Raw genomic sequence first — 20,523 nt, 5'->3', positions numbered from 1 at the left:
TCTGGGGGTCACAGTGAATCACAAGTTAAATACAAGTCAACAGTGTAACACTGTTGCAAAAAAATAAAATAAAATAAAATAAAATAAAATAAAATAAAATAAAATAAAATAAAAAGTGAACATCATTCTGGAATGTATTAACAGGAGTGTTGTAAGCAAGACACGAGAAGTAATTCTTCCGCTCTACTCCGCACTGATTAGGCCTCAACTGGAGTATTGTGTCCAGTTCTGGATGCCACACTTTGGAAAAGATGTGGGCAAATTGGAGAAAGTCTAGAGAAGAGCAACAAAAATGATTAAGGGTCTAGAAAATGTGACTTATGAGGGAAGATTGAAAATATTGGGTTTGTTTAGTCTAGAGAAGAAAAGAGAGGGGACATGATACAAGTTTTCAAGTACATAAAAGGTTGTTACAAGGACAAGGGAGAAAAATTGTTCTTAACCTCCTAGGGTAGGACAAGCAGCAATGGATTTAAATTGCAGCAAGGGAGATTTAGGTTGGACATTAGGAAAAACTTCTTAACTGCCAGAGTGGTTAAGCACTGGAATAAATTGCCTAGGAAGGTTGTGGAATCTCCATCACTGGAGATTTTTAAGAGCAGGTTGGACAAATACCCGTCAGGGATGGTCTAGATAATACTTAGTCCTGTCATAAGTGCAGGGGACTGGAGTAGGTGACCTTGAGGTCCCTTCCAGTCCTATGATTTATGATTAGCACGAAGGTGTCTACTAAAGTTCTCAACCTAATTACTAGTTAAACAAGATGAAAACCTCAATCTTTAGTCCTCTGTCTAAGCAAGCTGCTGCCAGCTTCTCTTTTAGTACTCCAGTAGGATACGTGCCTTCATCTCTATTCGCCTGTGTGGCTGACTCCATGTGAAGTCTTCCTTACTATATTGTAAATGACTTCATCCTTAGTCCAGACACCAACAGACTAGAAAAATTGCAACAGAAATCAATATTTTTTCTCCCAATAGATTAATATAATTATTTTATTTATGTACAAAAATATTTTCATTTTCTAAAGGAAAAATTCCTTAAGTACACAAATATTATGCATAAAAAGGGAACTGAGCAGCACAGAAGAACTAACTGCAATGCACAGATCTTTAAAAAAGAAAGTCTTCCAGCCACCATTTATCTGAAGATAAATGGATAAATATCACGATTTTAAAAATATTTTTAGGTCATATCAGATTTTTATTTACATGCTGCGAGTTCTTTACTTTCTTCTCATTTTACTGTCAACTACTGAAGTGGATGTTCTGTATTTGTTTAATTAATCTCTAAATTGTTGCCAAAAGCTCAGATTTTAAAAATTCTTTTTTCCTCTAAGACGTTTCACACTTCTATACTGGCCTCTACATTGTCCAAGCAACATGAGAACTTGCCTAAGAAGTTTTGCACTTAATGCTCATCTATACTTAAAGAAACAAGTCCAGGGCACCATTAATATCCTTGCTGGGAGAACACTATAAACTCATACGAAAAGGCGATAAGTAAGTCATCATACTATATTTGCAATGAACACTCTTCCAATATATTGAATTTCCTTGCAGAATCAGGACCTACAGCAGTTTCATACAATTCAAACATACCCCACCACACCAGCAATAGTGTTTAAAAAGCAGCATTTATAATTCAATTCATTATAAATTTTTAATCTAAAGATACAATAGCAGAAATTTTCAAGTCCTTTCTATATAGCCTCGATCTGATTTAGGTTTTTGAAATATTAAGCGATTTAAATCATTACTTAAAATCACTTCACCCCGCTGAAGACACATTTTACATGTGAACTTCAACTATTGCTCTCCAATTCTCCAACCTGTGGTTGAATACAGTTCAGAAAACTAAAGCAACAAATCCTATTTATCTCTATATGGAGACAATTCTCACTGGACCACAAGACACTGGGATACTGCACATTCAGATGCATTCGATGAAGTGAGCTGTAGTCACGAAAGCTTATGCTCAAATAAATTGGTTAGTCTCTAAGGTGCCACAAGTACTCCTTTTCTTTTTGCGAATACAGACCAACACGGCTGTTACTCTGAAATAAGGCCATACTGACTCACAAACCAGTTATGCTAAACCAGTTCAAGTGTGTGTCTAGGCTGTACCATAAAATGTCATTTACAGGCAAATTAATGTGTCTTGTATGAGCTTGTAGGATGTTTACATTAATGTCATTATAATGCTTTGAACAAGTGGAACGCTCATCAATATTAAATTCAGTTCACAGCCTGAAGACAGATGTTTAAACCTAAAGTTGAGACAAAAAACTGTAAATTGAGAACACTAAATAAGGCATGGCAGGGGAGAAGTACTGCCACATTTGGCAGGGAGGGAGCCTGGAATATTTCAGCAATTTCAGTTTAAAGCTATTGATGCTATAGACCTTTATTATGAAGAAGGATGGATCTTATTTTTGAAATAGACTTAACAGGGTGGTAAATTCAGAAAAAAATTAGTTTGCCTGACTCTGAGTTTTGCCATTTTTGTTTATTCATAAATTGGATGAAGAAGGAGCAACTTCTACTAATTAGCATCTTGATTTGCCCTGTGAACAGGAGAAGAATTTTCTTCCTAACCCCACCTATCCAAAACTCACCATTTCCTTTGCTTAGGCTTAAGGTTGCTCAAGTGCAAATTCTACCAAAACAATCACTACAAGTCAAAGAAATCCCAGTCTAGATAACATTAATTAATGCCTTATAGATATGCATGTACTGACAAGTTATATCCATTATATTTCTACATGTAAGCATATGAGGTCAGAATTAAGGCTGTGACATCCACGGTTAAATGACAACAGTAAAGATGCATAAGTCCAGTCTATACTACAGATTTCACCATTGTAACCATCACTGGAGCTATATTCACGGTGAATTATGTCTACAAACTTTGCTAGTGTAGACGAAGTCATTGTGTTTAAACAAGAGTATTAAACTGTGTTTGCCACATGTAGGCAAAAGCCTCTAGATTAGATCCTCTTTGTCCATAGGTTATTTATTTCTCTAAATGATTCTGTCAAAATCGCTAAAGGAGTTCAAGTGCCTCTCCATACCACCTTCAAAGTGCCTTCTCCTTCCTGAAGTGGGCAAGCTGTAGCAGTATACACCCAGCTTGTGATCTCAGCCAGTCAAAACTACCCCAAAACACAGGGGTATTTCATGGAGTTGTTGTCACCGGTTCTTTTCCTTGTAGAAGAGTCATAGTTAGGAACTGCCATTTCAAATTAAACTACTGGCCCATCTAGATAAGCATCCTGTTTCCAGCAGTGGCCAATACTAGATAATTCACCTAATCAGAGTTGCAGAGTTATGACATGAAGGGAGTGGGAATAAAAAACCCTTACTACCTGAGGCACATAGTTTCATTTCCCTTAGATTATTATATTAAACTTCTATAATCACAGAGGTTTATAGCGCTCATAAAATTATCCAGTCCTTCTTAAAAACAACATAATACTATAACGTGTCTCATTGGCTTCCTGCAACATTACATTCTACAGACTAACAATACGCTGCATAAATTATTTCCTTTTGTTTGTTAAATTTAATCTTTGTTTCATAATAAATTCCTTTTCCAAACTAAGTAATCCCAATCTTTGTAAAATCTTCTATGTAAATTCTACCATGTTTCCAACTATTTGTCATTTCTTTAGACCTTTTCAGTCTCTGCCATATTTATTTTGAGATCAGGCAACTAAAACAGACCACAGTACTCAAGTTGTGAGAGTACTATTGCAACAATTTTCCATCTGTGGTCCATGGACCACTTATTGATGGTGTGTGAAGAGTTGGTTGCATGGTGTTGGCTTTCATCCAGATTGCAGCCTGCCTTAAAATACAGCTAAAATGTATTAGGAAAATATTTAATATTACTTTAATTAAACAATTGTCATAGCTTCAAAAAATAACAAAACATAATTGTGTATGAGAGGGGAGGCAGTCCCTGAGAATCTCTGTAGATAAGTCTGCAAAATAACCTCATGTGTTCAGTTAACAACATTCTGAAATATTCAGAAAAGTCAGAAATGCTTGTTCTCTACCCAACAGAGAAGTCGTTCAGTCATTTGAGCGAGTGTGAAAAAGTCATGACTCTTTTCTTTAATAGCCCTATAGCTGAAACATCTGGGGTTTGAAAATTGTGATTTAGCATGGAAATAGTCCTGTCATAGGAGTAGTGCATGGCCCCATTCTAGAAAAACCTAATCATTTGGCCAAATTACAAGCTGTGGAAAATTAAGCATGGAGCCTGGCCAGTACTTAATTTTCAAAGCTCAATAAGTGTGCATTTAATTCAATCCTCAGAATGTCTCCCACCTAACCAGAATGTGCTTTACCAGGATCTGGGAAAAAGGATCCTCCCCCCCACAAAGTCTAGGTGGAATGCATAGGATTAGGAGCCAAGAAACAGGAATTCTAGTTCCACCCTTTTCCTCCCAAGATGACTAATTCTTTGCCCTTCACAAACTTGAAGTAGTGAGGTCTCATTAACACCAACTCTTGTAAAATGAAATATAGTTATTCCCACTTTACAGACAGTGGAGCACAAAGAGAAGTGATGGTTATGTTCACATAGACCGTTTTTGGAGGAGTTCATAACTCTGGTCTTTGATTTGTGAGATCATGCAAGTGTTGCCAACTCAATTTTACCATGAGTCTTTCAGTGTTTTTCTTAAAGACCTGGCTCCTGGAGACAATCAATTGCATGAGATTCTGTTTCCATTAATGACACGTTTCAGAGTAGCAGCCGCGTTAGTCTGTATTCGCAAAAAGAAAAGGAGTACTTGTGGCACCTTAGAGACTAACCAATTTATTTGAGCATAAGCTTTCGTGAGCTACAGCTCACTTCATCGGAAAGCTTTCGTGAGCTACAGCTCACTTCATCGGATGCTCCGATGAAGTGAGCTGTAGCTCACGAAAGCTTATGCTCAAATAAATTGGTTAGTCTCTAAGGTGCCACAAGTACTCTTTTTCTTTTTGTTTCCATTAAAACAGTTCCAGCCCTCTCAGTTGTGGAAAAAGGCTCAGAAAACATGAGCTGGGTGCTTCCTAAACACTCAGAAACCAGAAGGTAAAAGAACAAACTCCAACTATTATTGTTATTAAAAACCCGTGATTTGAGGTGTGCTTGGGGTTGGCAATACTGCGTGATCCTTAGAACCTCTACAGCAAATTGTTTCAAGTCTCTGTGTGGAAATTCTTAAATGTGGCTGGTAATGTTTACCCATCTTTGCAAAGCTCAAACATCTAAACATGAAAGTATACTATGTAGGTGCAAAGTAGCATTAACCATTTTGTACAGGGGATAATTAAGAGATAGACTGACTATTCGGGAGGAACCATGGTGATTACAAAGAGTTTCCATTACAAGTTTATGTATATGTATTGTCACCCACTTTGCCTCTCTATGTTGCTAATCAGCTTTGCAAAGCATTGGCTAAACCGATATATAGCTACAAAAGAGCTATGATACTATTCCATAGTTTTTGGGACACATCTGTCCAGCTTTACCCACCCAAACACCTCCTTTATCTAAGGGAAATGTGTTCAGGGCTAGGAGGCAAAAGGGCTCAAGTTCCCTTTTCTCATCTTCCCGTTTCAGGCGAAGATTTGCTCAGGCCTCACAAAGGCGACAGAATTTTAAAATCTGCAGTATACTAAGGAGCAGCACATGGTTTTGTTGCAGGGAAAATTACTTTTTCAGTCAGCCAAGTTATCAGCAATTGAAGGTCAGGTAGTGAGTGATCAGGCACAAGAGATTCTGGCTAAACTTATTAAGTACACAAAAAGGATGTGCTGTGCATGTATTTGTCAGATGTGTAAACTCACTCTTTAGCTCGCCTTCCTGCCCCCTTCGTCCTAACAAGCATATGATAAAGAAAAGAACCAGAAAACAACCCTATAATCATGTAAAGCGAGGCTTCTGTCTTTTTTCTATGCTTCTCCGTCTTCTCTCAGATTATGGGTAGAAGGAATGTGAACTGTGTGTAACCTGTACTCCCCGTTTTGGGGAAAGAATTCCTTATACAGATAAGCCTCCATGTTCATACCTACCCCAGAACTTCAAACAGACTGGGTTAACCGGCTTGAACTGGAAGAGATATCACACTGTATGTTGAACCAGGCTATAAAAGCCCATCTCTGTTCTTTGTTCGGGGCTTCACCATTTTCCTCTGTAAAGGAATTGGTGAGCCCTTCAGCTGTCATACTCGCTAGCATTAAAGGGTCTCACTTTATCAAAGAGCCAAGACTCTGTGTTTTGTTTGGCTAATACAGAAGTCCAGGGAAGGCTACCCTCCTAACCCTAGACGGGAAGGGAAACCTTTTTCCCTAACAATTTGGGGGCTCGTCCGGGATTGCCGCTTCTCTGGACCGGTGGACGGTCAGGACTCTGAATCCTTCTTGCCGGCACCTGGGTTGCTTTAACCCTGAAGGCTTCCTGTCTCGCTTCCACCCGCCACTTCGGCAAAATAAGGCATCCCTAAAGGCACTAGGGTCCGGACCTATTGGTGAACACCGGCCGGTGGGAACTTGGTGAGTTCTGAATTTTTCCTTTGTGATTGTCTAGATAACAGCCGGGGGTTCCGTCTTTAGGAAAAGATGGGCGGGGGGTCCAGTAGAACTGTTGATCCTTCTATGCCTCTGGGCTATATGTTAAAACATTATGATAGGGATATCAAGGCCTTACAATCGGATGGCAACAAAGCTTTGTAAAGTTTATATTTCTGTGTCAAGGTCCCTGGGTGGGAATGACGCAAGACGACCCGGAACCAGGAAATCGCTGGCCGGGGGAGGGAACATTTGAGTTACATAACATTGTTCAATTACGAAAAGTATTGTATGATTTGCAACCGCGGCAACTTAAGTATTCTGATGTATGGATAAGGGAGGCCGAACAGCGCAAAAGCGCCAGTGTAACTACTAGTTTACGTCCTGAGGTAGAAAAACTTAAAGCCATGCGGCCCCCACCCTACAATCCAGAATCTAGTAATGCTGACTGGAAGCTAAAAGCGTTAAAGTCTATTTATCCCCAACTCCCACTGAAAGAAGCAGGGGACCCTATATCATTGGAAGAATGTACCTGGCTATCGGGTGGGGTACCGCAGCCTGACCCCGATGCACCCACGCCCCCGAACGGGGAGAGGAGCGGCCCCATTCTCCCGCTAGCTACCGATATCCCCACAACCGACACAGAGCTGGGGGATGATCCGGAGGCTGGCACCTCTACCGGGGGTTGGCATGTCCTGATCCGCGACACCCCAGTGATGCGACCCCTGCAAAGACCCGGTCTCATAGTTCTCTAGGCACACCTAAGGCGAAAGTTACTGGAGCTGCAATAGCTAGTGCAGTCCAAATGCCTATGTGACAACTGCCGAGCGGTAGAGGGGGGACACAGATGGTGTATGTCCCTTTTACCAGCACGGATCTAATGAATTGGTCATCTACTTTTCCCTCATTTCGACAGTGTCCAGAAGAATTTATTAAAAAGTTGAAGGGTATTTTCACAATGTATAATTGTAATTATGATGATGTGGAGATGATTTTGAATCAAGTGCTAAGTCAGGGTGAGAAGGAAACGGTGTATAAGAAAGCTAGAGAGGTGGTGCAAGGCAGGGCAGCTTATCCGCAAGAGAAACCTGAAATGGATTGGGATGTTCCGGAGACCGTTCAAGAGTGGGATAAAATGAGAAAGCGAATCTTAGAAGCATTAGAGGATATGTCTAAGCCTGTGTATGACTGGGGAAAGGTAGATGCATGTGTTCAAAAGCATGATGAGCACCCAGGGGAATTCTTCCACTGCTTTTGTAAGGTTTTGAAAAACCACGGCGGCTTAGATCCAACCTCCCCTGTAGCAAAAACACAAGTGATAGGCCAGTATGTAAAAAACTTATTACCATTCGCTCGGAAGTATGTGTGTAGTCAACCAGCTTATGAAAACAAAACACTGGAGGAGGTGGTGGGGTTAGCAGCCCATGCCTGGAGGAATAGGAAGGAATTAGACACTAAGAGGTCCGAAAAGCTCCTTAATCTGCAGTTGCAAGGTTTCCAAGACGGCTCTCGGGACGAGATGCAAGCCATAGGAGGGGAGGCTTTTGGGGACGAGGTGGAAGAGGAGGCAGCTCTACCCAGGGATGGGGACCACAAGGTCAGAACTTCCAGCCACGGCCCGGGAGGGCAGGGCCAGATGAGTGCCGGTGGTGCCGACAAAAAGGACACTGGGCTGCCCAGTGCCCAAATTACCCCCTCCAGTCAGCTGACCCTCTTATGCAAGCCTACCAGAGGGTACAGGAAAGGGGGGGAGAAAAAGGGAGTACTGATTGAAAGCTAGCCACCCACAATGCTTCGTCCCCCTCGCCAGGAACCCCCTCCACTTCTTGGACAGTGCAGTTGGATGCAAACCACCCGGAACTTCCAGTTGTGGTGGGAGGAAAAACTTACTCAATGTTAATTGACACTGGGGCAGATAGAAGTACTCTACAGGACCCCAACCTTCCTACCACTTCTGCCACCGTAAAAGCTATAGGCGTTGGTGGCACCGTGTGCGCCCTTCCTCTAACTGCGGAGCAAGCGGTCCAGCTTGGCCCGTTATCAGAGGATCATAGCTTTTTAATTGCAACTTCCTGTCCTGCAAATCTATTAGGCAGAGATTTGTTATGTAAACTACGAGCAACTATAACTTGCAGCCCGGAGGGGCTATATCTCTCAGTCCCTACTTCTGTCCCTGAAGCTACGGTAATGGCATTGTTAGCCACTAATGCCACCACAATTACACCCACTGCCCCCCTTGTCCCTGCTGAGTTATCTGATATTCCTGAAGCATTGTGGGCCTCGGTGTCCACTGAAACTGGACTTTTAAAGTCAGCAGAACCAGTTTATATCACTTACCGTACAGACATCCCTCTGCCCCGAAAAATGCAAAATCAATTGCCTAAAGAGGCCATAGAGAGCATTCGGCCAGTCCTACAACAGCTTTTAACTCAAGGAATCATTAAAGAGGCTACCAGCCCTTGCAATACACCTATTCTTCCTGTTAAGAAACCCAAGCCTGGCCCCGATAGCAAACCAGTTTACCGTTTCGTGCATGACCTCCGACTGATTAATGCTATTGTGATCCTGAGAGCTCCAGTTGTTCCCAATCCAGCAACTATTTTAACTGCTATTCCCCCAGGAGCTACTTATTTTACTGTGATTGATCTGTCTTCAGCATTTTTAAGCATCCCTGTGCACCCAGACTCACAGTTCCTATTTGCCTTTACCTTTGACGGATGTCAATACGTATGGACCCACCTCCCTCAGGGCTACAGGGAGAGCCCTACCATCTTCAGCCAGTATTTAAAGCGAGATCTGGACTCTATTTTGTTGACTATGGGTTCTACTTTGATTCAATACGTTGATGATCTGTTATTGTGCTCTACAGCCAAGACTGCCTGTGTACAAGACACTCAAATCCTTCTTTTTGCATTGGCTGAAAAAGGTCACAAGGTGGCACTCTCCAAGCTACAGTTTGCCCAACCCGAGGTGGAATATTTAGGGCATCGTATTTCATATGCCTCTACTGCACTTACTCAGGACAGGATTGAAAGCGTTCTGAGTATGCCGAGGCCTACCACTAAAAAACAACTCCGCCAGTTACTGGGAGCAAGTGGCTATTGTAGAGCCTGGATTCCGGCTTATGCGGAGTTAGTGCACCCCCTCACCAATTTGCTGTTGGATTCCGTTCCCGAACCCCTGCCATGGACGACTCTACACAACAATGCCCTTACCACGCTCAAACAAGCATTAACTTCTGCACCAGCCCTGGGCAGACCGGATTACGCAAAGCCTTTCACCTTGTTTTGCCATGAACAATCTGGCACGGCCTCTGGTGTGCTAACTCAGCCCTTTGGGCCTGGCCAGCGACCGGTGGCTTATTTTTCAGTCCTTCTTGACCCAGTGGCTCAGGGTCTTCCGCCCTGTCTCTGCGCTGTTGCGGCTGCCGCTGTATTGGTTGAAAAAGCTTCGGGACTTACCTTGGGCCACCTTCTTCTAGTTCAAGTGCCTCATGCCGTTGCAGCGCTTCTTAATCGTGGATCCACGCAGCACCTCACAGCAGCCAGATTGACCAGGTACGAGTTGGCCTTGCTCGCCAATCAGGCTGTTACCCTACGCCGCTGCAAAGTCCTGAATCCTGCAACCGTTTTGCCTCTGCCTGAGGACGGGGAACCTCATAATTGCCTCCACTTGGTGGATTTGATCTCCACGCCTCGTCCTGACCTCTCTGATATTCCATTACAGAATCCTGACCTCCAATTGTTTTGTGACGGCTCCACCTGTCGGGACGAGTTTGGGGCCTTACGAGTTGGCTATGTAATTGTTACCCTGATGGCAACGCTTGAAGCGCATGCCTTACCTACACAAAAGTCAGCGCAAGCAGCAGAACTCGTGGCACTTGTTAGGGCCTGTCAATTAGCTGAAAACAAAACTGTGGCCATCTATACTGACTCCAAATATGCCTTTTCAGTATGCCACTCTACTGGACAACTTTGGAAACATCGTGGGTTCCTTACCTCCAGTGGCTCTCAGATTTCCCATGTTGCCTTGATTTCAGCCTTGTTAGAGGCTATTCAACTTCCTGCAGCTGTTTCGGTTACGCACTGTAAGGGCCACTCCCGCGCCTCGGATGAGGTTTCCAAGGGAAATGCTGAAGCCGATTCGGCGGCCCGTCATGCTGCCCTCTGTGGGGCTCCAGCCCCTTTTCCTTTTTTGGCACCCCTGCTACTGCAACCAGTGACGCCAGCCATTTTGCTCTCTGCCCAGCAGACGACGCCCCCGGCCGAAGTTAGCCGTTGGAAATCCATTGGATGCCACCTAAATGAGGACAACCTCTATGTCAGCCTGGACGGTCGTCCAGTTCTCCCAAGACAACTCCTCCCTCAGGTTTCCCAGGCACTCCACCTGGCCTCGCACCTGGGAAAGTGGGGATTAGTGGCTCAAATGGAGAAGTTGTTTTTTTGCTCCGGGGGTCCATGCAGCTGCGAAGACCATCACTGCACAGTGTGAATTGTGTTAATGGTATAATCATCAAGGAGCAATCAAACCACAAGTTATGGGACATTGCAAACTGCCTGAGTACCCATTTGCTGTGGTCCAGATGGACTTCATGGACTTATCACCAGTGACAGGACTAAAACACTTGCTTGCCCTGGTTGACCTTTTTTCAGGGTGGGTTGAGGTTTTCCCCACTCGAAGGGCAGATGCAGTATCCATAGCAAAGCGTCTCCTCAAGGATATTGTTCCCCGCTTTGGGATAGTGACTCGTTTGGAAAGTGACCAAGGCCGCCATTTCACTTCCCAAATTATTCAACACTTAGCGAAGGCCCTCGGCATAAAACAGGCCTTGCATACCCCCTATCATCCACAAAGTTCAGGAAAAGCAGAAAGGGTGAATGGGCTGATAAAAACCCAATTAGCAAAGCTATGCGAGCAGACTGGATTAAAGTGGCCTGAAGTGTTACCCATAGTATTAACCAATCTTTGTAATACACCCCATAGGAAGCATTTGTTGACACCGTTCGACATTCTATTTGGCCGACCCTTGCCGATTCCTCTAACCAGTGTAGATGGGTTTGCCCCAGCGAAAACTTCATTAATGGCTGGGCAAGATAAGTTGGCGGGTTATTGTCGCATGTTGCAAGATGCATTGAGTGATGTGTGGGCCAGAGTAAAAGATGCCCAACCTTCACCGCTTGATACTTGTGCGCACTCTCTTTTTCCAGGTGACTTTGTCTGTGTTAAAATCCATCGAAGGAAGCATTGCCTGGAACCAAGGTGGTCGGCCCCGGCCCAAGTCCTTCTGACTACTCCAACTGCAGTGAAGGTCCAGGGCACCGATAGATGGGTGCACTGCAGCCACTGTAAAAAGGTTCCTGCTCCAACATCCCCAATGACTGCCATCACGACTGCCGCTTCTACATGAACTGTGTACCGGTCGGTCAGCAGAATCAGAAGCAGTTACAGAACTCTGGAGCATTAGTTATACTGTTACAAATATTGTATTAATATTATTTTTTTTTGTGTTGTTAGTAGCTGGTAGTGTTTATAATGTATGCATGGCTATGGGCGTTAACCTGGACCTCTGCCCTGGGGGGTTGGGATGAAAATACGTTTCTACAATTAGCCCAAAATTTAACCAACGCATGGAATGTTAGTGATTGTTGGGTGTGTTCCCACTTCTCCTCCCATTCACTGCAAGGGTTCCCCATTTTGCCGGTTCCAGCGCTCCTCGATTCTTGGCAAAATGGTTCGGCGTGGTACGGCCAAAAGGAAAAAAGGGGAAGGGGACCCACAGATTTTAGGACCTGGATCCCAAACTATCGCCCAGACTTGCTTGTTAAGGCCCCCTTGTGCGTAGAGAAAAGGTCGCTACGCTCCCGAGGTAAAACTACTCTGGAAAAATACCCAAAAACCCACTGTGAGAAAATTCTAATTTTGGGAAAAAATGCAAGCACTACTCTTTTGCTGTATCCCAATGGTACTGAGGTAGCCAACTATGCCCATGCTGGAGGCTATGTGGGGTACATTCTCATACAACTCAATTTACTGGTCTTACATTATGGAAATTGGGGGAATAGGACCCAATCCTGATGATGCTGCATCCCTGGTGGGACGATTGCAGGATGTTTCTCAGAACTCAGGGGGCAATAAAGGCAACTATAGCATAGTATTAGGAGATCACCATTTATGGTGGGTTTGTGGTACTTGGGCAGGAAAAACTTTGCCCCCAAAGTGGTTAGGAAGATGCATGGTGGCCTTCGCCTGGCCAGGAGGGATGCATCATAGAGACTTAATAGAAATCAAAGACACAACTCGACGAACCCATCGAGATACCAGTTATAATCCTATTGTCAAGGAAGGCAGTGCAGGCATGCGAGCCTTCCGTAATCTTTTTCCGTGGGTGAGGGTGGGCCAACTTGAATACGCTCTAAAAAATATGTTAGCCGAAATGGAAATATTTACTAACGCCACTCGAGATGCAATCCAAGCCTTGCAAGAAGAAATAAGCTCACTAGCCCGTTACAGTATGCAAAACAGGTTGGCCCTGGATCAGCTTTTAAGTGCGCAGGGAGGGGTGTGCACATTTCTCAATGCCACATGCTGCCTTTATGTGAATCAAAGCAGACGCATAGTCATGGATACTAATATAATTGCAAAAGTGTCAGCCTTCTTTCATAAGCAGGCCTATATTTCTCCCAGTGTGGGCTTTGACTTATGGGGCTGGCTCACCAGCTGGCTGCCTAACTTTGGATGGCTAAAAACCTTGTTTGTGTATGGAGTGGGATTCCTTATGATTGTGGGTCTGCTGTGTGTCCAGTTGTTGTGCCCTCTTCCACTGGGTATGTACCAAAGCCATGAGCCCAGCAAAGATGATATATATAAAAAGAGGTGGTGTTAACCAAGATGAAAAGCACATGAACATGTTAAACAATGAATAATGAGCCATGTAAGATAATTATCTTCAGGCTCAAAGGGGGGAACTGATAAAGAAAAGAACCAGAAAACAACCCTATAATCATGTAAAGCTAGGCTTCTGTCTTTTTTCTATGCTTCTCTGTCTTCTCTCTAAGGTTATGGGTAGAAGGAATGTGAACTGTGTGTAACCTGCACTCCCCGTTTTGGGGAAAGAATTCCTTATACAGATAAGCCTCCATGTTCATACCTACCCCAGAACTTCAAACAGACTGGGTTAACCGGCTTGAACTGGAAGAGATATCACACTGTATGTTGAACCAGGCTATAAAAGCCCATCTCTGTTCTTTGTTCGGGGCTTCACCATTTTCCTCTGTAAAGGAACTGGTGAGCCCTTCAGCTGTCGTACTCACTAGCATTAAAGGGCCTCACTTTATCAAAGAGCCAAGACTCTGTGTTTTGTTTGGCTAATACAGAAGTCCAGGGAAGGCTACCCTCCTAACCCTAGACAGGAAGGGAAACCTTTTTCCCTAACACATACACTTTTGGACAACTGGAAACCCAGCAGAGTTAGGAAGGGAAAGAAGATATGTAATTAGTGTTTGGACTATAAAATGTCTATATATGTATTCCTAGTCACAACAAGTAGACGTTATGTTTGAACTAGTTGAAGGGTCAATGCCTGCTAGATTATTTTGCCATATGTTTACTTTAGATTTTCCCAAATGCTATCTTGTTTTCCTAATTACAGGTATTTTGCAAGTGTATAGTTGGGATAATTTCCTGAGATCTGGAGATTCCTGAGTTAAAATTTAAAATATGATTTATTATATTTCATAAAAAATTTTCAGTGGTTGTCTAAGAGCACCAAAACTTTTGCAAAAAATCTATTAAGTTCCATACAAAAGTTTTGAGAAAATTAAGGTAGCAAAGCACTCTGGGAGTGGGTGCATTCAATTGTTTTCTCTAAGGGAAAAAAAATTCTCTAGCATATAGGATGCCCCAGGGGAGTGAGGGGGAGTAAGGGAGATTGACTGAAGAAACTGATGGAATAATTGAGGCTGTTGAAAAACTCAGGCTGCATGGTTTGGGAAATGATATCTTTCCAATCTTGCCTTCTGCCAAATTACAGAGCACATACAACTCTGAAGGTAAGGCACAGAAATGAAAACATCACTACCAGGGAACTAAAGATTAGTGATTAGAGGTCCACCAATGCAAAAGGGTGCTTTTAAAATTCCTCCTCCAGACATAAGTATGTTGGGGGGAAGGGAGATGGGAATAGGAAGGTTAATAGACATTGTCTCCTGGGAAAGTCTTCAATTAATAGCGAGGGCAACCAGAAAGACAAGATAGATGATGCAGAACCAACTATTGTCTCCCCTTATGGAATGAAAGCGAACACATTGTACAAAGACAAGTCTATTTTAAACAGGTTATTGATGGCTTAATTTCCCTCTAGGGAGTGAACATTATTCAAATTCATTTTTCCTTTTTTATTTTAACAGCTATTAAGAAAAAACAGTTAGCAAGAAGGTAATAAGCAAGCAATTATCAGATGAAGGGAAACAGGTTTCCAAGGTATCACAGTGAAATACAGAGCCCACAAATGGCATTGTGCAAGACTCCAGTGAAATTTCACAGTCAAATCACGTTCAGGTTTAGCTTTTAGACTTCTCACCAAGCAGAGAACATAAAAGCTTTTTACCCCTCATGGGCATTTACACCAATGTTCGTCTAATTATTCTGCATCATTTAAGATACAGTTTTTTCCATTTAAATGATACATGCCTAATTCAAAGATCAGCAGACAAGTATTAACACTGTTGCTTATCTGTTAGAGATAATTCTCCTACTTAGGTTCTTAAAGAGCACCCTTCATCAGGTATTTGAGTGCCACACAAAATTACAAAGTCTACACTAGATTATGTTTCCTCTCTCCAGTCTGCAAAGACTGAACTCTTCCCTGCCCCACTACTTTCAAAGAAAGTTCTCAAAGTATGTGTGACAATACTGTGACACATTCAAGGTAGCTGGAGTCTTCTCTAATTCGGAGAGGTCACAGAATTTCCAAATTTCCCCAAGGAACATCCCTTACCCGGCTGTATTTTCAATCCTAGAACTAAAGGGCCAATTTGAAACCCAAGTAGTAGTTTTACTAGTTCCGCTCTGAATTTGTGAAATCTTTGGTGTCATTCGAATTTGTGGAAGAAGTAAGATGTTGTCTAAGTGTCCTTGCTTTAAGAGATGGTCTTTCAATTGGATAGATTTATGAAAGCCTATGTCCACTACAACTTTTAAACTGAGCTACTGTGTTCAAACCTTGTTAGAGAAATCATTTTAAGTTTAAAACAAAAATTAAGTGAGGACAAGGCTTCAGCTTGTTTGTTGGTCTGCCTTCCAAAAGCCAACCTTTTGATGCACAGCATAATTCCCAAATCAGAAAGTCCAGAAGTTTGGTATCTTGTCCCTGGAGCATCTCCGCAGAATAGGAACCTGAGCATTACTACTGTTAGTCTCTAAGGTGCCACAAGTCCTCCTTTTCTTTTTGCAGATACAGAACAACACGGCTGCTACTCTGAATACTGCTTTCAAGAGGATCTTTACAGCCCAAATGAAAAGAAAGATTTAAAGTAGAGTCATGTTTTCCCATCGCACAAGGCTCAGTCCCTAGCACTCTGCTGGCACTTTATAAATAACAAGGCAAGAAATCCATTCAGTTATTGCCATTGCTTGTACAACAAAAAGTCTGATGAAAAGGGACTACATAAGCCGAATGGTGTATTCCTCCCAGCAAGAAAGGTACATTTTGTTTCCCAAAACAACTTCTAAACAAAACATTCTTGGACAAAGTAGCCTCATTTCCTGAAGTAACCTCAATTTCTTATTTTTACTCTTCCTAAAATCCGTGCACCACTAAAATGTCAAATCTAACAATATTCATTTAGTTCTGTATTTTATTGCTGATAATTGTAAAAACTAGAATCAGATGTCTCACCCACATGAAGGGCTACTCAAATGGGGACTGTCACAAATATAAAGGGAAGGGTAACCACCTTTCTGTATACAGTGCTATAAAATCCCTCCTGGCCAGAGGCAAAACCTTTTCACCTGTAAAGGGTTAAGAAACTAAGGTAACCCCGCTGGCACCTGACCCAAAATGGCCAATGAGGGGACAAGATTCTTTCAAATCTGGAGGGGGGGGACGGGACACAAAAGGTTTGATCTGTCTGTGTGCTGCTTTTGCCAGGAACAGATCAGGAATGCAGCCTTACAACTCCTGTAAAGTTCGTAAGTAAGTAATCTAGCCAGAAAATGCGTTAGATTTTCTTTTGTTTAATGGCTGGTAAAATAAGATGTGCTGGACGGAATGTATATTCCTGTTTTTGTGTCTTTTTGTAACTTAAGGTTTTGCCTAGAGGGATTCTCTATGTTATGAATCTGATTACCCTGTAAGGTATTTACCATCCTGATTTTACAGAGGTGATTCTTTTACCTTTTCTTTAATTAAAATTCTTCTTTTAAGAACCTGATTGATTTTTCATTGTTCTTTTGTTCCAAGGGTTTGGATCTGTGTTCACCTGTACAAATTGGTGAGGATTCTTATCAAGCCTTCCCCAGGAAAGGGGGTGTAGAGCTTGCAGGGATATTTTGGGGGAAGACGTCTCCAAGTGCGCTCTTTGCCTGGTCTTTGTATAAGACGCTTGGTGGTGGCAGCATACGGTTCAAGGACAAGGCAAAGTTTGTACCTTGGGCAAGTTTTTAACCTAAGCTGGTAAGAATAAGCTTAGGGGGTCTTTCAGGCACATCCCCACATCTGTACCCTAGAGTTCAGAGTGGGGAAGGAACCTTGACAGGGACAAATGGTGAAATCTCTCTCTAAATCTGAGCAATTCAAAAAGGAAGTAAAATGATACATTCCCAGATACAAGTACTTTAAGGTGGAGTGAAAGTTCAAAGTACTTATCAGTGATTCAGAGTAAAATACATTCTCAGGGTATGTCTACACTACCCACTGGATCGGCGGTCAACGATCGATCCAGAGGGGATCTAATCTAGACATGACAAATCAATCCCCGAGCGCTCTCCCATCGACTCCTGTACTCCACCGCTGCGAGAGGCGCAGGCGGAGTCGACGGGGGAGCGGCAGCAGTTGACTCACTGCAGTGAAGATAATGCTTTTGTTCTGAATAAACAGTACTTTGCTACATGGAAGCTGGCTAGTTAACCCTGTCTTTGCTCCTGAGAGAAAAGGACTGCAGATGCTGAACTGAAGTCAGACCTACTGCTCAGGAACATAACTACAATGTCAAGCGACTCCTTCCATTTTTCAGGAACATAACATTGTAGTTATGTTCCTGAAAAATGTGACTAAGCAAAACGATGTTAAGCAAATCCAATTTCCCCATAAGAATTAATATAAATGGGGGTGGGGGGGGTTAGGTTCCAGGGAATTTTTTTTCACCAAACAAAGAACTTATATATATATACACACACACACACAGAGTATATGTTTTAAACAAACAATTTAATACTGTACACAGCAATGATGATTGTGAAGCTTGGTTGAAGTGGTGAAGTTAGAGGGTGGAAGAAGGTGGGATATTTCCCAGGGAATGCCTTATTGCTAAATGATGAACTAGCATTTGGCTGAGCCCTCAAGGGTTAACACATTGTTAATGTAGCCTCGCACTCTAGAAACACTAGAACGAAAGCACAGGCGTCATAACTTGTTCTGAAGATAAGATTAGAGGTTACCAGAAAAAAATTAAAGAGCTCCATGCACAGATTAAATTTATCCATGTTTACCTGATATTTTCCTTTCTTCGAGTAACGAAGTCTACAGATCCATTACAATGTGTACTTCAGCTTGTTTACACCTTGGGGGCATAACCAGACCCGTCAATCACTGGCTGTTGGGGAATGCCAAGCCCTGGATGTCAATTTCCTTCTCTGTTCTGGATGATCCATTTGTCTTCAGAGTGGGACAGATACATGAACTTTATTATTTTAAGAAAGGAAATGTTCAGGTAAGCATGGATAAATTTTTCCTATTCTTCTTCATGGTAACACCCACCAGTTCATCATAATGGGATTTTCATGGCAGTGTGTCAAGCAGGATCATCCTTTAAAATATGAACATCCAAAATGTTAATTATAAATATTTCCATCTATCCGTGGTCACTAAAGCATGGAGAGGACTTCTGCCAAAAGAAAGGAAATGACACTGGCTAAGATTAGTTGACCAATGTGCAGAACTTGGTGAGCTAATGGCTCTCTAGCAGTTCTCAAAACAGACGACATGACTAACTCTGCCCTGAGAAATTGTCAGTTCTCCTAAGGACTGAACTTTGATGCTTAACAGAAGGAGGAATCTTATTGAATTACTCAGGAAATGAATGCTATGACAGGAAATAATAATCTATCTGAATTATTAGTACCATGCAGCATATCATTAGAAAAAACTCCCAACTTCAAATAAAAAAATTCATCTGTTGGAAACAGTAGCCATTGTGAGGCCTACTCAAATGACAGGAAATATACCGACACCTTCTACGGGGGATTCAATCTGGATAGTGCTGTAAGGAACAGAATGAGGTTCCGAGGTCATGGTCTATGACCTTGAGAAGTTGGAAGACTGAAGCCCTAAGGAAGCATTTAAAATTAGGATGTGTACAAAACTTCCAGCAAAATGGTCAAGTCTCTAAAATTATATTCCGAATATGTTCAAGAAAAGGAACACTCATACACCCATAATAAAGCCCTACTGTGCTTATAGCTATTCAAGGCTATCTTTTGCTAGTTTAACATGGTAGTTAATCGAAGGACTTTGCACAAGCCAGAATAATGAGTTCTACTTGTTAACTTCTCTTCTGGGGTCCATGAGAGCAATCACTTCATCCAGCCATTAATTTTAAACCTATCTGGTCCCAGATGGAAGACTGGTCTTGCAATAGCAGTCCTCTTCTGTGAGATAGACACATCCAGTTATCCAAAACTAGGTAAACAAACCTAACAAACACAGCCTCTTCAGCCAGAGAGTCATTAACAGTACTTCTGCCCAGCTGCCATTCCTAACTTTTGTATTTTCCTGGGGAGTGGTGGAAAAGATGGGAAGACATAGCAGGGACTCTGGCCAGATTTGAAAGTTGTCATTCACCACCTCAAATCCTGGGTCCTGACACAGACAGGCTACAACACCCACCAAATTCATTTTCTATAAGTGAGATTGTGGGTGTAGGAGCCACTCTGCTAGTCTGATTTCTGCCATATAAGTTTTGGTGTTCATCTCACCTTTGATGGGCAGTGTGCACAGAGTAGAACCCTTTGCTCTACGCTGGACAGGAAAAGCTCTCTGGAGTATAGCTGATTGTATTCTTCCCAATTATCATGAAACCCTATCAGGCATGTTGAGTGTTGCGACCAGAACAGATCTCTGATCCATGGAAGGAGCAGTGCTCCAAGATCTCACTTGAAGCATTGTGCGGATGTTGAGCTCGTTCTTTCTCTGGAAACCATTCCCTGAGTTAAAGTGGGAGGGCCCCTTCAAAAATATCTGATTTTCCAGTTGTGGGAGTGGAGAATATACAATTGGAGATAGATCTCTGTCAATGAATGAGACAGGGAGCGATATGGAGGGGACACCCAGAATTACTGAACAGGTCTATGAACTCTGGATCATAGAAGCATGCCTCTTTATAAGATCAGAACTCCCAATAACTCCCATCGGAAGAATCCAATGTACCGCTACAGACTAGGGACCGAATGGCTCGGCAGCAGTTCTGCAGAAAAGGACCTAGGGGTTACAGTGGACGAGAAGCTGGATATGAGTCAACAGCGTGCCCTTGTTGCCAAGAAGGCCAATGGCATTTTGGGATGTATAAGTAGGGGCATTGCCAGCAGATCGAGGGACGTGATCGTTCCCCTCTATTCAACACTGGTGAGGCCTCATCTGGAGTACTGTGTCCGGTTTTGGGCCCCACACTACAAGAAGGATGTGGAAAAATTAGAAAGAGTCCAGCTGAGGGCAACAAAAATGATTAGGGGACTGGAACACATGACT

The 20,523-nt window shown here is 42.7% G+C and overlaps 2 protein-coding genes across 3 annotated transcripts in view; one reads left to right on the top strand and one right to left on the bottom strand.

The window, feature by feature from the left end:
• Window positions 1-20,523, bottom strand: part of XPR1 (xenotropic and polytropic retrovirus receptor 1) — a 238,174-nt gene that overhangs the window by 109,203 nt on the left and 108,448 nt on the right. The window lies entirely within an intron of this gene.
• LOC311524636 (endogenous retrovirus group V member 2 Env polyprotein-like) lies at window positions 5,997-14,230 on the top strand. Its single transcript, XM_084635932.1, has 2 exons — window positions 5,997-6,548; window positions 11,771-14,230. Exon 2 carries the CDS (start codon window positions 12,544-12,546, stop codon window positions 13,444-13,446), a length of 903 nt encoding a protein of 300 aa, XP_084492058.1. The 5' UTR covers window positions 5,997-6,548; window positions 11,771-12,543; the 3' UTR covers window positions 13,447-14,230.

Source organism: Lepidochelys olivacea (assembly GCF_965140295.1).
Source record: "Lepidochelys olivacea isolate rLepOli2 genome assembly, chromosome: 8".
Classification (NCBI taxonomy): Eukaryota; Metazoa; Chordata; order Testudines; family Cheloniidae; genus Lepidochelys; species Lepidochelys olivacea.
Note: the sequence above shows the minus strand (reverse complement) of the source record. Positions and strands in the feature narration are given on the sequence as shown.